Source organism: Eumetopias jubatus, unplaced genomic scaffold (assembly GCF_037043125.1).
Source record: "Eumetopias jubatus isolate StellerSeaLion01/CBP00866 unplaced genomic scaffold, mEumJub1_p1.0 scaffold_10, whole genome shotgun sequence".
Lineage (NCBI taxonomy): Eukaryota > Metazoa > Chordata > Mammalia > Carnivora > Otariidae > Eumetopias > Eumetopias jubatus.
In genome coordinates, this window is record NW_028274816.1 from 81,401,948 (window position 1) to 81,419,284 (window position 17,337).

The following is a 17,337-nucleotide window of genomic DNA, read 5'->3' on the forward strand; positions in this document are numbered from 1 at the left end:
CTGAAGAGGAATGCAGAGACATCAGCTGTGACCCCCTCTGGGTGGTAGTATTATGAGTTACTGAATTTTCTTTATAGATTTCCACATTTGCTTAATTCTCTAGAATAAATATGTGCTATGACCACACCTTCCGAAGCCACTGGAAGCCCCTGGAAGTGCTTCACGGGTAGCGGTGGAGTCTACATCAGCCCTTCTCGGTTGGGGTCCAGAGCTGAGCTCTCCCCACAGACCACCTCCCCCAGCTGCTCTCCAGCACCTGCCCGTCATTCCACTCCCTTGGAATGTGCACCCTCCAGGGCAGGCCTGGGTCCCACCCTCCACCTTTCCAGACCCCAGCCGGGGGCTGGTGCCAGGTAAGTGGACAGGACAGAGGGGGAATGTGTCCCCACCACAGCAGGGCAGGGACATCCTCCCCCTGGGCTTCTACTGCCCAAAACCCTTTGGGGGATGATTCTGGAGCCCTTGGAATCTCCCTCAAGTTCTTTTATGTCAAACCTCGTGAGTGTCCGAAGCTCCCCCACAGCCAAGGCCGCCACGTCCCCTCAGACCCCACATGGCTAGGCACAGGCCCATCAGCCATGCTATGGTTCCTTGCAGGCAGGGGAGGCTGCGGGCCCAGCTACAGCAGCTGTGAGAAGAGCCAGATTCAGAGCGAACATCCCTCCAAGGAGGGAGCATCATGTCTTCCCCGAGTCCCCACATGACCACCTCCTTGTGGGGTGTCTGCCAGCCCAGCCCAGGCCTGATCACACTCTGCCTGGGAGGCACCCGTGCCCCTGGATGCTGCCCTTAGACACGGCTGCCTCCATCCCAGGGGGTGCATTGCCAACGGGGTGTCTTCAGAACCCCCTCGAACCTCCCTGGCAGAAACACGATCATCCTGTGTGAGCTTCCGGTGGCCTCCGGACAAATAACCAGAGACTTGGTGGCTTAAAGCAACACAGATTTATTCTCTCATGGTCCTGGATGTTCAAAGTCTGTGGGTCTGCAGGCCGGTTGTTTCTGGAAGCTCTCACCCTTTTCCAGCTCCTGGAGGGCACGTGCAGCCCTTCCCCCGCCTCCAGGCCAGCAGCACAGAATCCTTTCTCCTCTATTCTGTCCTCACAGCTTCTCTCTCTGACTCTGACCCCCTGCTTCCCTCTCATAAGGACCCTTGAGACGCCATGAAGCCCACTTGAATGCAAGCTAACCCCCACCCCATAAGACCCCTCACTTAATCTCATGTGCAAAGTCTCTCCAGCCTTGTCGGTGACATCGGCGCAGGTTACGGCATTAGGACGTAGGCATCTTTGGGGATCATCCAGGGGACTACCTACCCATCCTGTGCTCCTGAAGTTTCCTGCCCAGCTCTGGGATTTCCAGAAAAAGCATTTTTTTCTCTCACTACACATGAGAAGTGCCTTGGCTTTGAGACCCCAGCTTCGTGTGTGGGTTTCAGGCTCTCAGCTCTGCCAGGCTGTGCTTGCTGCCCCTAACACCAAAGCCTAGCAAGACCCCCTATGCCTATGTGACGAAGGTGGGAAATGGGACAAGGAATTTGGGGTGGGGGAAACACCTCAAAATTTCAAAACTCTATTCTGTAACACTGCGCAGAAGCTGACAGTCAGATCAACGCTAAGGGGCCACTCTGGCTTCAACCCAGCCTGCTCAGGCCCCATGCCAATGGAGGCCTCCCAAAACTCTCTAAACCAGGGCCGGATCTGGCCTTTCCAGGCTTTTTGAAATTTCCCGATAGACAGATAAATAAAATTGGGGGGATAATAGGGGTTACTAACAGCTTACTTTTCTAACCAAGGCATCTTCCATAAAGACATTCTTCACACTACAGGTAAAAAGTCCATACTTCCCGACAAAAGGATTTTATTTTATCTTTTTTTTAACATTTTATTTATTCGAGAGAGAGAGAGAGAGATAGAGCACAAGTGGGGGGTGGGAGAGGCAAAGGCAGAGGGAGAAGCAGCCTCCCCACCGAGCAGGGAGCCCGATGCGGGGCTCGAGCCCAGGACCCCGGGATCACAACCTGAGCCGAAGGCAGACACCTGAGCCACCCAGGCGCCCCTGACAAAAGGATTTTAAATGGAATAAATTTCACTTCATGAAAAACTCTCCTACTTTTCCTATTAGGCTTCAGAGCAAGGGGACATCTGGCCTGGAGTCTTTACTAAAACGGTAAAGAAATGGAAGAGAAGAACTTGCATGTGAATTAGAAAGAACCGTAAACACTGAGCGGGACAGTCTTGAGTGGCCAAACCCATGACCGGAGATTCAGAGCGTACTGGAAGGGTGTGCTACAGGTTGGACACAGTGGGAGACCGAATGGGTGAAATGGAAGATCGTCAGTAACAAATGAAAGCAAGAAGAGAAAAGAAGGAAACACCAGGACGGAGTTTGAGGACATGTGGGCACACTCGGGATGGAGTCCCGACATGGGGGCTCTGTGTCTGGGCAGAGCGCTGGCGGGTGGGAGCTCGAGGATATGGGAGATTGGCTGCCCGTTGTCCACCCTGGCCTGCTCTGGACGCAGGAAGGCAAGTGCAGAATCATGGTCCATCCCCAAGGGCAGTGGAGGCCAGAGCACATTCGTGGAAGGAAACCATCACCTGGATGGCAGGACCCTTGCTTAGGGCAAGGCCGTTTCCCCTCCCGGCTGGGAGTCCAGGGCTACCAAGCGTTACCCACCCTGCTAACAACCCACCACCCCCAAGGGGCTGTGGCCTCTGGAAGGCATCCACTGGAGCCAGCTCCTTTTTACTGAACCTTGTGTGCCACTGAATTTAGCAAAGCAGTCGGAAATGAGTTCCCTTTGAAAAATTTGTGGTTCCCCTCATAATCATGCTCATTATGTGTGGAGCAAACCTTTAAAGTCACATTTAATGAGAAATGTGAGATTTTCTGATTAACAATTCTCAGAGTGAATCACAGGCATGCAGAGTTACTTCTGCACAGAGCACAGTAGGTTTTAGGGGTGGGGCCCCCACAACCCCCTGGGCAGCAGCAGCCCCTGCATTCCTGTTTCCTGCAGGAGCCCTGGCCCCCTACCCCCTCCCCTGGCTCTGGATGGAGCAGTGAGCCCCTCTCCGTGGACACCCAGGTCCTCTCGGGTCCAGGCCGAGGTCACCATGCAGAAGAGGAAGGTTCTCCTGGCCACCGTGTGGAAAAGGAAGGTTCTCCATGTCCTCCACCTACCAGGGGCTGTCCCTGGCCACCAGTATCTTCAGGCCTCTCCCTACGTCCCTCTCCCCATCCTTGGCCCCTGTTGCCTACACTCAGGACCGCCCAGCCCTTTCCCCACTGTCTGCAGAGTGTGTCCAGCATGCACACTGGATGTGCACCTGTCCTTCTCTCGTGGTGCAAATGGAGAGAGGGCCGTGGACTGTGTGGCCGACAGCTCTGCAGGATGTCCTGACCAGGAGATGGGGGACCAAGGCTGCTCCTGGAAGGGCAGGGAGCTGATTGGCTTTTTTAAGGGTTGAGTCCCTCATTCATGAGTCTTTCATGGGGGCTTAAATCCCATCCCTCTCCAGGAATACCCTCAGGAAGCCACAGCACGTGGGAGAAACCGTCCAGTGGTGTGGTCACTGGCTGTGATACACCCGTCCCCCATTTGAGGCTTCATGTCCTTCCTGGGCCAAGAGTCTTGTCCCTCTCCACACGGCAAGGAACAGCACCCCATCGACCCAGTCTCAGGGCTGACGTGACATCTCTGTGTTGAGTCACACAAGGGTGGTACCATGGGGATCTTGAGAGAGGGACGTGGACATGGTTTTCCTCCCTGGAATGGCAGCCCTGTGCGCACAGCACATTTCCTCCCCTGAAAACCGGGCAGTCAGATTCCCACCTCACAGGCTGCGGGGAGACCCGTGGTCACCCCCCAGAGGGAAGGGGCGAGGCTGGGGAGAGGCTTCAAGGTGCGCGCCATGGCTTTATTTGGACCTTCGCCAATGAGAAGCCACAGTGAAGGCAGGCCCTTCGGGGAGTACAAGCTCATCTGAGTCAGAAATGGGTCTCGGGGCCCTTCTCTGCTCAATGCTGCTCCTCGATGACTCACCCTAAAGCCACCTTCTGGAGCAGCTAAGACAGGTCAGGCCAAGAGCAAACGTTTCCTTTCTCTCTCGGGCCGGCATTTTCATGTCCCGCACGACAGCTCTCTTCATCAGGGTTAGGAAAGCGCTCCCGCCCACCAGGGTGCGGAGTGGCTTCTCTCCACAAACAGCCACGTTTCTAAAGGGCCCCAAGAACACCTGGGAAGAAACGAATGAACTAAGCAGAGCCAGTCCCAGCAAGCCGACCGTCAGTGCACGTTGGCTGTGGGACGCGGCGGCCGAGGGCAGGATGAAGAGCTAAGCCAGCGGGTTTCCAGTGGGTTCTTGTTCCCCGTGGATGAGGCACCAGGCCCACTTCTCTGGCTCCTGCACACCCTCTCCTCTACTGCGATGGCAGCACCGACCCCCTGGGCGGCCACCCCGGAAATCCCACCACCCGAGCTCCCACGGAGATGCGGCCCATCCGAAAGAGCATTTAATCGTGTGTTACTTCATCTGGTAACACACAAAACCTCCAGCCCTGGACGGGACTCCAGCAGGCAGACCTGGTCTGGAAGGACTGGCGTTTCTCCCCACCGTGTCAGAGAGATGCTACCGCAACGCCACCGTGTAGCTGGACACTGGAGCCCATGTGGGCCCTTCCCACCAGGACTTACTGTCACCCATCCTCCCCTCGTGCACCCATTGTCCACCTGACAAATAGCTGCTGAGTGCTCATCCTAGGTTAAAAAAATCAGTGAAAAAAGAAAAACGTAAAAGACCATGTTCTGCTCTGGAGGCTGTACTTTAGTGGGGAGAGACTGACAATAGACTCCCGAGCAGTCAAGGACCATAACTTCAGATGGTAGCAAGTATGAGGAAGAAAATCAGCCAGGGGCACGGCAGGGGAGTGGGGTGTCGCTGTGGGACTGCACTGTGTGGGGGGCATGGGGGGCCCTCCAGACTGAGGAGCAGCCCTCATGGCGGGCACCCCCAGGGAGCCTCCCGGTCTTGCGCTAGCCGGACACTGGAAAGGGCAAAAGGCCAGCTTCAGGGAAGAGCGTCCTGCAGTCAAACCCCTAAGGAGGGGCTGCTGGAGGCCAGAGGCGGCTGGGGCCCTGACAGGAGAGGGGGGAGCGGGATGGGAAACGGGCCAACAAAGAGCAGTCTTCAGAACAGACAGGGAAACAGAGGCGGCTGAACTGTTTGGTTCTATAAACTCCGAACGGTGGGGCGCCTGGGCGGCTCAGTCGGTTGAGCGTCTGCCTTCGGCTCAGGTCGTCCTTGCCTTCACCGTGTGCTCACCCCCTGGAGGCAGAGGTTCTCGGGGCCTCTCTGAAGACTCTGCGGTGAATCTGTGCAAGAGATGTATGAAACCATTCCTCTCCTTTTTCGTTGCCTGTGAGGAGGAACGAAAGAAAGCTGGTAAAAACTCCTGCATCCGCGAGGAGCTGAGGGCTGACCTTCTCTTGCGATAGAAGAGCAACCATGTAAATGTTTGTTTAAACTCCAAGTATTTGGACTCCATCAGAATGCGCAGCCCTCCTTTCTCAGTCGTGATGACTACAACAGTTTTCAAGAAGGTTTTCTTTGGTGAATCACCTGATTTTTTAAACACGCTTTTCTTTTTTGTTAGGGCTTGACTCCAACTGGGTCACCTGCCCACAGATCCAAGCGTGCGAGGGCATGTAGGCTTTTTGGGTCAGGTGGTTTCTCTGAGCACAACTGGCCATGCTCAGGTCAGATTCTAAGACACGCTGGCAGAGCCTGTGCCCAGGAAAGGCCCCAGCCCCAGGTTGGCTCTGAACCCATCCAGGGGATGCAGGGTCTATGCCTGGGAACACAGTGGGTCAGTTATACTTTGATGGCCATCCCAAGGACGGAGGTCATCAAGCCAGCCAAGAAGCGGGAATGCATCCACCCCACAAACATCTCTGGAATGTTCTCTAAGCCTCAGGAGCTGCACAGGCCTCATGGACGAGACAAAGACAAGCCCTAGCAAGCTCAAAGTCACACCAGGGACTTTGGCCTTTTTCCTCTCAAGAGTCTCAGTCCTTGGGGCAGTGGGAGCCCTTAAGCTTGACCAGCACGGTCATCCTGGTCCTCTTCTAGTCTGACAAGACTTGGCCACACTCGCTTTTTTGGGTTTCTCCCCCTTCACCCTTTTCTGCTGCAAGAGCTCACATGTCCTGGGGCAGTGGAGATGGGGCCTTGGAATGAGGACAGGTCTGGGGGCCAGATTCTGGTCCCTGCTGGCCTCCAGGTCATGACTTTGGCCCTGTAAGGGCCTTGAGGCCGGTCAAATCACGTACTTTCCAGTTTGTGGCACGTCACAGTAAAGTGTCTTAGTCACAGGGTGGTTGGGTGGACCATAGCTATTTGGGGACCATGCAGAGCCTGGCTTGAGTATCAGTTAGGCTAAGACCAGGGGAGGGTGGAGGATTAATGGCCCAATATCTGTGAAAACATCTAAGTTCACCCAGGTGTCTAGGCACTGGTTCTGGAATTGTACAGCATATTGAAAACATCTGGAGAATTTAAGACACTGACTGATGCCTGGATCCCATGTGAGAATTCTGATACAACTGGTATGGGCAAATGTTGGTTTTCTGTTGATTCGTAACAAATGACCAAATTTAGGCTTAAAACAACACACATTTATTTTCTAGTTTCCATGGATTAGGAGTTGGAATATGCCTTGGCTAGGCCCCTTGCTCAGGGTCTCACACAGCTGCAGCCAAAGTGTTGGATGGACTGTGCTCTCAGCTGCCAGAATTCTTTTCCTTGTGGTTTTAGGACTGAGGGCCTCAGCTCTACTGGCTGTCAGCTGGATGCACTTTCCGGTCCCAGAGGCTGACCAGTTTCCCGCACAGTTCATGGCATGGCTGTTTCCCTCTTCAAGGCCAGGAGGAGACAGCCAGAGCTGCCTTGGGGTCTTATGTACATTCATGGTAATGTCACTGCAGGAGGGACACCCCTTTGCCACAAAATGTGACTTCAGGCAGTAGCATCGACCCCCAGTACCACTTCTTGGTTCGAAGCAAGTCCCGGGCTCCACCTCCAATCACAGGGAGGGCATGACCACTGGGGGTCACCTCAGCTGTGTCTGCCACATGCTGTGACATGAGCAGTGGGACTCTTCAAATTCCCAAGAAAATTTTAATGTGCAACAAAATTTGAGAACCACTGATCCAAGGACCTTTGCCTTCATCTGTTCCAGACTAGCCGTGTCTCCTGCAGGCCCTGCTCAGTCCAGCTCACCAATTATGATAAATGTACCACTGGTGCAGATGTTGATAGTGGGGAGGCTACACATGTGAGGGGCAAGTGTAAATGGGAACTCTGTACCTGCTGCTTAATGTTGCTCTGTACCCAAAATGCTCTAAAAATAGTCTATGTTCAAAAAAGAGTTCAAATAAAGAGTTATTTTGAAGTGAAAAGAGCCACAAAAGGGGGAAATGTGTTTAAAATGTAAATACTAGAGGCTTGATCAGTTTCCAGAATTCATAAAGAAGCTTTAATCAAAAGAAAACAAGAAGGAATGCACTTTCAGCCACAGGACAGGACCCGTGACCAGGCAGGTCGCCCACGAAGGGACGAGACCCATCAGAGACGTGCCCACCGGCAGCACAGTTTCAGAAACCTGCAGATGGAAAGAACAGTGAGAACAGTTTTGGGGGGAGGGGCGCGGAGCAACACATGGGAAGGCATGATGGTGCTGGGGGGGCAGAGGGGGACAGCCTGCCCTCCCCGGGGGGGGGGGGGGTGGAGCGCCACACAGGGCTCTCCTGGGAGGGAGCTGGTGACTCAGCAGTTTCATTTCCTGGTGGGCTGAGGCTCATGGGAGATATGCAGATGAGCCCAGAGCACCATGGGAAAGGGCCCTTTATATTGCCAGGTGGGCAGCCTCCCCTCCTTTCTGAGGGGCGCCCACAGGAGGGAGGTGCCAGGCAGGGTGAGAACCCCTCGGGCTGAGGAGAGGGTCTGGGGGACACAGGCGGGTGGGGTGGGGTGGGCTGAGAGGCTGAAGCGCTCCGGTGGTCCAGCCTGGCCTCGGGCCAGGTGGTCAGCTCGGCCGGGGCGGGGGTGGGGGGGAGGGGGGGAGGTTGACTCCGTGAGCTCCCCTCAGCTCCCCTCAGCTCCCCTCAGCTCCCATCGGGTTTTCTCAGACCCCGTCGGCCTCTCTCAGGTTCTGTCAGCTTCCGTCAGGTTCCTTCGTCAGGTCCCCTCAGCTTTTCTCAGACCCTGTCGGGATCCCTGAGGTTCTCCCAGGTTCCGCCGCGCGAGGCTGACTGGGGGCCGGGGAGGTTGCGTGGGGAGGGCCCACGTGCCCCACAGGCCCGCGAGCAGCTACGCGGAGGGGGCAGGGCTGAGAGGGCCAGGTCTCAAGCCGTCGCCGCTGCCCGCGCTCCTCCCAGTGACGGGGGGCCGGGGGCCGCCCGCCCTGCCTGCCAGGGGCGCCGACCCCCTTGCTTGTCCTCTGCGGCCTCCCAGGGAAGAGAGCCATCGCGTAAGCTGAGGCCCGACCTTCCCGACCTGCGCGGATCCCTGTTGGCCTGGGGCCCGGCGCCCCCACCCCGCCCCGCGCACCCGGACGAGAAACCCCTTGCTCTCCCCCCCCCGCCCCCCGGCCTCGCCCCCACCTCTGCTCCCCTCCCCCTCCCCCGCCCCCCGGCCTCGCCCCCACCTCTGCTCCCCTCCCCCTCCCCCGCCCCGCCCCCCTCCCCCACCTCTGCTCCCCATCCCCCTCCCCCGCCCCCCGGCCTCGCCCCCACCTCTGCTCCCCCTCCCCCGCCCCTCCCCTCCCCCTCCCCCGCCCCTCCCCCGCCCCCCGGCCTCGCCCCACCTCTGCTCCCCCTCCCCCGCCCCTCCCCCTCCCCCGCCCTCCCCCCCGCAGGAGGCAGGCAGCGTGGCCATGTGCCCGCCGGTCAGCGCGCGGTACGGGGGCGAGGGCATGTCCTACCTGCACGCGTCCTGGGTGTATCAGCTCCGACATGGCGGCCGGCTGGGGGTCTGCTTCGCCTGCTTCAGGGCTGCCTTCCTGGAGCTCAGAGACCTGCTGGGGTTGGAAGACTGGGAAGACGAGGACTGGGACCCTGAGCTGCTGGACCACGGCGCGGCGGGGCCCGAGCAGGGGGCATCCCCGGGGATGGGGCTCGGCGGGGGGCAGGGCCCCGGCCACCCCGCGCAGGGGGCGACTGTGGACTGGGGGCCGGGCACCGCGGCGTCGGCCCCGGCGGCGTCTGAGGAGGTGGGCCCGGACCCCCCCCTGGTGCCCACCGAGCTGGAGCCTCAGGACGCAGCTCCCCTGGGCCTGGGCCCCGAGGATGCCGACTGGACGCAGAGCCTGCCCTGGAGGCTCGGCGGGCCCCCCACCTGCGCGCACTGGCCGAGCCTCCCCGCTGCAGGGCAGGGGCTTCCCAAAGTGGACCTGCCCCCGGGGGAGCCCATGGTGTTGGAGCTGCGCAGCACCGGGGCGGGGGACCCCGCCGAGGCCGAGGCCTGGCTGAGGGGCCTGCAGGTCATCTCCGTGGTGGGCGGCTACGACGCCGTGTACCTCCGCAAGATGACAGTAGGGCGGGCCCTGAGGAGCCCGGGCCAGGGCTGGACGCTGCTGCTGGAGCCCGGCGAGGTGGTGAGACTGCAGGACGCGCCCCAGGAGCAGTGGCCGCTGCGCGTCCTGGAGTCCCTTCCTCCGGGCCAGAGCGGAGAGCTGGTCCCCGCGGCCTCGGCGCTGCTGAGGAGGGGATTCAGCATCCTCTCCTACTCCCCCTGGGCCACGAGCGAGGCCGGGGAGGGGGCCTGCGCGTCCGGGCCGCAGCCCTCATCCTCCCGGGGACAGGGCTCCCAGCACCCCTGAGACCTGGAGCCAGGGGCCCAGTGGGTGCAGGGGGCCCGGGGAGGGCCCGGCCGCCACGGGAGCCTCGGCCCTGGGGGAGCTGCCCTGCTCCCAGCCCTTCAGCCCGGGGCCCCAGAGCCGAGGGACTGCGGCCCAAGTGGCCCCCACCGCCCTGGCTGCCCCCTCCCCGCAACAGCCAGGGCAGCGGCTGGCAGAGCGCGGGGGACTCGTGCCCGGGGAGGGAGAGTGGGGAGCTGCCTAGGGACTGGGAAGGGGGCCCCGTCACTGCCTCCGTGGAAGGGGCCCCGTCAAGGCCGGGAACCGGGAGCGACGTTCTTCTCCGTCAGACGTCCCGGCGCCAGGAACGTGAGGCTCTCTGGGACGGGGTTGGGGAACGGTTGCTGCGCAGCTTGGGAAGGGGGCTGCGGCGCACGCGTCTGGGCGCCAGCCCTGCCCCGGCCGCACGCAGGGACGTGTCCCGTGGGGCCCGCATCCCAGGGGCACGTGGGGGTGGGGGCAACGGGGCCGTGGGCTTGCCCCTGCCTGCATGGTCCCTGGGGCCCCACGGGACCCTGTCAGCCGCAGTGGGGACTCTGGTCTGCGCGGGGAGAGACCTAGTTTCAAACGTTCGCCGTTTTATGCAGTTGGACCGTTCGGTACCCGTTCCTTTGTGTGTTGTCTTTTAACCGAATAAAGTCAGAAGAGTTTTGCATCAAGTTCTTGTCCCGGTCTCTTCCGCAGAAAGCGTCTGTTGGTGGCCTCGTCTTCTCCCTCTCCGGGACGGGTCAATCCTGGCAACACCAGCTTCTCCAGTCACAGGGGAAGTCTATAGCTTCCAAGTTAGCGACAAGGGGACACACCAGGGTGACCTGTCTGGGCCTTCCTACTATAACTCCTGGGAAGGATCAGAATTGGGCTGGAGAAGGTGTCCCTGGAAGGTTGGAAGCAATGCCAGGCAGTGTGTAACCCCCTCCCCCTGGCCCCAGTCAGACACCCCAGTAACCCCATAAACATCCAGTTGAAATCCCAGGCGTGGTTTACGGGGCTTGGGACCTAACGTACACAGCACTCACATTCACATTAACTCACACCAAATGTCTGATGTGACACAGGCACACGTCACACAGCCCTTTGGTGTACAGAATGTCAGTAAACTGTGCTATGGACATTTCACATTGTGTTAAATGTCCAGCACCCTTCTGTGGTTGGTGCTGGAAACCATCAGTCACTAGACATTTATTGAGCACCTACTGTGTACCATGCCGTGTTCCAGGCATCAGGATATGTCAACATACAAAACAGACGGAGAGTTCCAAGGGATGGAGCAAAAGATGTGGTAAAAGATGTGGTTGCAGATGGAGAAGGTAGTGACTGAGGAGAGTCAAGTGTGCCAAAGGAGGTGGGGTCTCTTGAAAATACAGTGTCCAGGAGACCAGAGGCAACTTCCCATCATGTTCAGCCTACTTTCCTTGTCTTATTTGCTTTGCCCACCTACTGAGGTCCATGACCTGTTGGTGGCCCCTGTTTTTCCGAAAGACCAGGCGGCTGCAGTGTGGAAGTGTCCAGCTGGGTCTCAGCAGTGCTGTGTGAGACCAGAGCTCCCTGGACCCTGTATCAGAGCCAGGGTCATAATGCCCTTAGAGGCTGCCCTTCTAGAAACGACTTCTGAAATTGTTTGCTTATTTCAAAAGAAATGCACATTCATTGTCCACAATTTAGAAAACAGATAGACAAATTAGAGGAAAATTAACATCATCGGTAACCCAACCCTCAGAGAGATTGCTGTCACTATTTGGCATGGATTGTTGTCATCTTTTTCTGCGGATAGTTAGGATTTTTTGTTTAAAAATCTCTTCTACAGTGTAGGGTCTGTGTGTTAGTGTTGAGTAGGAAGAAGAGCTGCAAGTCAGGCAGGAAAGGGAGAGCCTAGGCACTGACATCCCCTGTGGCCAGCACTGTCCTCGGCCCTTCTGGGATGGGGTCTAGGTGAGGTGGGCCCTATCACACATCTTCCCTGGGCAGGTCCAGAGCCTGGCAGAGGCCCAGGATCTCCTCTTTTCCCTCATGGCCAGGTCGTTCCCCCTGAATCCAGAGTCCATGGCCTCGCCAGGGGCCTCAGGGGTGTGTGCAGGAAATGGTCCCTGAGCAGGAAAGGGGCGAACGCCTGCTGGGGCCCCAAAGCCCTTCTCCTGAAAGGGCCTGGGGGTCTTGATACCATGTGCATGTCCTTGCATTGTAGCTGAACATGCCTGCAGACAACCTGACACCATTTAAAGTTGGGTTTCCAGGCAGCTGGGGACCACGGCAAGGACAGAGGCTGCCCCGTGGAGGCAGCAGAGACCTACCCCCACCCCTCCTTGGGGAAGGGTCTTGACACAGCCGCGAGCAGCCATGGGCAGGCTGTGGCAAGGGTGGTGTCTGCTGGGGACGGGCCTGAGCCGTGAGGTCAGACCTTGGGAAACGCTGCTCCCCAGTCAGTGACCAGCGCGGGGTCTGCGGGCAGCAGGGCGCCCCGCACGCACGTCGGTCGGGGGGAGACCAGGTCTGGCCCCGCAGGCACACGGCCCGCCTGGGCTGGCGGAGCGCCATGTCTCACAGAATCCTCTGTGCAGCAGACCGGGCTGTTTCCCTCGAGTGCGGCAACACCGGCTTTTCTCTTTCAGGCGCTAAGTAACCACGGCCGCGTAACTGAAAATGTCCTTTCTCGCCTCCCGCCTGCCGGGCTGCTGGTTTCAGACCACCTTCGTCCCGAGTTCTTGCTGAGTCATGCCCGCCGCGGTGTCGGGGGGCGACTGTGGGTGCACCCCCTTCTCTCAGGGGGTACACTGGAATACTCCATGCAGTGGAGGCGGGCAGCGGGCGGAGGGCCGAGTAAGTTTGTGAGAGGAGGAGGAAGACCAGTGTGTGGTGGGGAAGTGTGGGGGCAGAAACCTCAGGGTTGTCACCTCCAGGAAGACGCGGGCTGTTACCTCCCCCAGGCCCAGTGTGTCCTGGCGGAGTCAGGAGGGTCCCCAACCCCCCACTGGTCCCACAGCACTCCTTTCAGCTGGTTCCTGTGCGAGCTCTTTCCAGAGACCCTTGAAGTCTGGGCATCTTTGGAGTTGGGGTTACAGGCTCCCGTGCTGGAAGGTTCTGGAAGATAGGGCAGCACCACACAGCCGGCTCACAGTCCCTCTGCTCTCCCCTCTTGGGTAGATTCTGTAGGTAGATTCGCACTTCCAGGCCTCTGTGTCCCCCACCACAGCCTGCAGAAGCTGTGACCCACAGTGGGGCTCCCCGGGGCCCCCTCAGGTCACAGACCACCCGGCCCTCCCCACCAGGCTACCACAGCTGAGGATTTGGGGCTCATGCTTCCGGGCTGCATGGATTCGAGGGAGGGTCCCCATTCAAAAGGACTGAGCAGGGCTGATCTGGACAAGCCTCCTCCTCCGGCCCCCCCCTGAGGAATGGAGGGGCGGCCTGTGGGTGTGGGGATGTTAGTCACGGACCCCTTTGCTTAAATGCACCCAACATAAAAGACCCTTCTGGTCCATCTTCTTCTTTTCTCCCATCATCCAACGAAAGTGGCATCTCCTTAAAAACACATATTGGATGAAGCTAAGGATGGGAAATACCAAGGATTATGATTCTGGGTGAATCAAGGGCGCCCGGCTGGCTCAATCAGAAGAGCACATGACTCTTGATCTCAGGGTCATGAGTTCAAGTCCTGTGTTGGGTGTAGGGATTACTTAAATAAACGAATCAATAAAAACTTAAAAAAAAATTCCGGAGTGGCGTTGCACTGGCCTCCCCCAGAGGCCGGCCAGCAGGCCTCCAGGAAACCGGCTCATCACCAACTGTCTTCTGTGCTCAACGAATAACATTCTTTTTGGTTAAAGAGAGCTTTACTTCAGTTTACTTGCTTATGTTGAAGTAGAAACGACACCGGGCTGTACAGAGGGCGCAGCTGGGAGGCTCAGGCCCTCGGCACAGGCTGGGGCTATACCCACTCAGCGCCCCCCATGAGGGCCCCAGGAGCAGGCCGCCAGCCTCCCTGCTGCTCGAGGGAAGGCTGCCAAACCCACATGCGTGGCCCTCAGGTCAATGCCACAGCCCTCATGGCCCCGGGGACCCTGCAGCTGGACCTCGTGGGGGCGCCATCAGAGGGCACCGCTGGGCACACAAACGCGGCACAGCCTCCCCTTCTCCTTCGCCCCCCCCCACCCCCGTCCAGAACCCAGCTCCTGTGGGCAGGCTCCTGGGGTCCTGTCGCAGGGCGGGCTCTGCTGGGCCACCAGGGGGATGCACAGCAACGTGCCCACCTCTCGCCCAGCGGAGAACCGCACGCACATGGAGGAGGCAGGGGCGGGGTGTGACAGCTCCCTGGGCGTTAGGATCCTCCTCACTTGTCCCCGTCCCTGCCGTGCTCGGTGCATTTTGTTTAAAGATCTGCAAATGGATAAAACTAGGCATATAAACGCAGGACTGAATCAAACCCATAAATGTTTGGGTAGTGAAAATAAGACTGGAAACTTACACCCGACCTGCCCCCATGTGGCCTGGGGATCCGAGACAGTACAGATTTCCAGGCCCAGGACGCGGCTGATTGCGTGCCAATGGCGCCCCCTGGTGGTCATTTCAGGCTGGGTGGACTCCCCAAACCATCCACATTCCGCAAAGAGTGCCCGCCACACGCTCAGTCCCAGGGTCACACGGGCTCCAAGAAGAGCCAGCACCAGCAGTCTGTCCTTGGAAACTTCCCGGGAACGCTCAGCTCTGCAATCTGCTCTGGCCTCCATTTTCTGGTCTGCGAAGTCAGGACATTTTATGTGGGGTCCTGACAGCTCTCGGGGTCCAGGGTGCTCTCTGGCAGAGACTCGGGCAGCTGGGCTGAGGTGGGACAGAAGGGACGTCCCACCAATCCAGCTCTGCTTCCCGCTGCAACCCCGGAGACCCGCTGTGGGCATGCACTTGTGAGCGCGTGAGCACCCGGGAGTGTGGCAAGGGTGTGGCGTGGGTCTGAGTGTGTGCGCGTCCTCCGGGCCCTTCGGAGCAGGTGCCGTGGTTTCTGGGTCCCATCCCTGCCAGGCCACATCTGGAGAATTGAAGTAAACAGAAATAGCCAATTAATAACCACAGGACTGTGGGTTGGGAAGGCCTGACCCCAAAGACAGGGCCACAGAGTTAGAGGGCAGAGACCCAGATGTTAGCAAAAGTCACCTTTGGGGGTGGATGACACAGAACATCGGCCCTTTCTGCTCGTCTGTTTTCCATGGCTTCTGAAATGAACTTGAACTACGAAGGTAACCAGACAGCCGTAAGGTTCTCAAGCTGTCCCTGGTCCAGGCTGGGCGGAGCTGCAGAGAAGCATGGAGAACAGCCAAGGAGGAGACTGGTGCAACCTTCCCTTGCAGACAGAAAACCCAGGCCAGGCTGCCAGGCACCAGGGCCGACGTAGACCCCACCCCTGCACTGTCCTCGTGGACGTTGACCGGGTCTACCTTTGCTTGCTCCATTTCACCTGTGATGACTGGGATTTTGTCCAGTAAACAGCACATGTGACAGTGTGGACTCCTGCAGCACCCCCCTTGTGGCCCTGTGCACAGGTGACACTGCCTGGGACTCCAAGTTGCCCCGAGCTGGTCTTTGTCACAAAGCTCCAGGGATGGTCACACTCATCCAACGCTCGCTGGGAGGACAGCTGTGTACCTACAAAGGCGTGTTCATCCCCAAGACAGGGTGAGGCCAGTGCCCCCCGTCAAGGGTCTCAGGCCTCAAATAGCCAGGCTGCCAGGCCCAGGGCCCTGACAGCTGGGTCCCAACCCCAGTGAAGTCCCCTGAGAACTGGACACAGGGTGCCATGTCAGCATCCAGGGCCCTACATCCCCTGACAAAGGTCACCCTTGTCTGCAGAACCTCATGTGCAGGTGGTTCAGGCCTGACATCAACTGTCTCAAGCTCTGGGCATCCCGTCCTGAAAACCACGCTCTCGGTCCTGGCCCACTGGAGAGAGACCCCGAGAAGTGGCCAGGGCTCACGCTGCCATGAAAGGATTTGACCCCAGGGTCATTCTGGCAGAGCTTAAAACACCAACTCCTTAACATCCAAGGCTTTTGAAAATGCCAGGTAGCATGGGAAAGGGATGCGCTGTCCGTGCGGCTGGGGTTAGGCCTGCCAGTGGAGGAGGCGACATTCTGCTTGGCAGATGCCCCATTCAGGCCCTTGCCTAAAGCCTTGCCCTGCGTTCTCGTTTGGAAAGCCCGACTCTAGAAGTGTGACTCTCAGGACAGTTGGGAGACCCTCACCCTCGCAGTACAGACTGAGAGGTCTGGGAGGCCTTCGTGCCGTGGCGTGGGAAACAGCACAGAGGGGCCTGGGAGATGTTAGCTCGGTTCTAACGGTTTCATAATCAGGAAAACTTGTAAGAGAAATGCTATTAATGGCAAATCTAAGCTACATGCAAATCTGTAAAGCAAATTCGGTTTTCCACATGCAGGAAGACGGGGGAGGGCCAGGCCTGTGGGGGAAGGAGGTCATGAAGTCACCGCTAATTGAAACCAGCCATTTCCACACGCCAGCCCGGGCCCCAGACCTTGCTTCCACGTGGCTGTAGGAAGGACACGGAAGAGGCCAAGTGTTGAAAGAGGGTGAGGTGTGGCTCCAGGGTGGCCCTGCTACTCAGTATTTGCGTTTACGCTGAAACTTTTCAGTAATAAAAGCTGTTTTGGACATCAGCCTCTCTGAAGCCTCTGCCTTACCCCCAGCGGCCACGGTTGCAGGGAGCTGCTCGGCATCACCTGGCACCTCCCCGGTGGGCCCGGAGGACCTAGGTCGGGATCCCATGGACATTGGAGGGCGCGTGGCCGTGACCCCAGCCAGAGCTGGGCATGAGGGCAGAGGGATCACCCTTAGCACCGCTCAGAGCTGGCGCAGAGGATGGGAGAGTGGACCGTGCTGAAGGTCAAAGTCAAGGACAGCTGCACACTCAGCCAGACGGGCTTTCCTTAGGCGCGCAGTGCCAGGGCCTTCAGTGCACTCACCGTGCTGTACCAGCATCAGCTCTGACCGTGGGGCCTTTCATGCCCCAAAAGAAACCCTGTAGCCTCAGCGTCACTCCCTTCCCTGCCCCCAGCCCCCTCAACCATGAGTCTCCTTTCTTTCTTTGTGGATTTGCCTCTTCTGGGCATTTCGTGTGAATGAACCTTCCTGTGTGGCCTTCGTGGCCTTGGTTCACGCAGCACGAGGTCACGCGCCTCATCCCCACGGAAGCCGGTGTTGGCGCTTCACTCCTGTTTGGGGACAAAGGACAGTCCATCATACGGATGACCACGTTGTTTACCTACTCGTCGTCTGGTAGACATTTAGGTTTCTGCACCTTTTGGTGGAATAATGAACGACGTCGCTGTGAACGTTCTCATACAAGCTTTAGTTTGGGTGAGTCCAGGGTGGGATTGCTGGATCCCACACGCGATGCTTCTGTGTCGAACCTTTGCCGGA

The 17,337-nt window shown here is 58.5% G+C and overlaps 1 protein-coding gene across 1 annotated transcript; it reads left to right on the forward strand.

Annotated features, from left to right (window-relative positions):
* The first annotated feature begins 8,937 nt into the window (after positions 1-8,937).
* On the forward strand, positions 8,938-10,541 carry LOC114204295 (testis-expressed protein 19.2). Its single transcript, XM_028097421.2, has 2 exons — positions 8,938-9,872; positions 9,904-10,541. The coding sequence occupies exons 1-2, from the start codon at positions 8,938-8,940 to the stop codon at positions 10,121-10,123; spliced, it is 1,155 nt and encodes a 384-aa protein (XP_027953222.2). The 3' UTR covers positions 10,124-10,541.
* Positions 10,542-17,337: the final 6,796 nt, after the last annotated feature.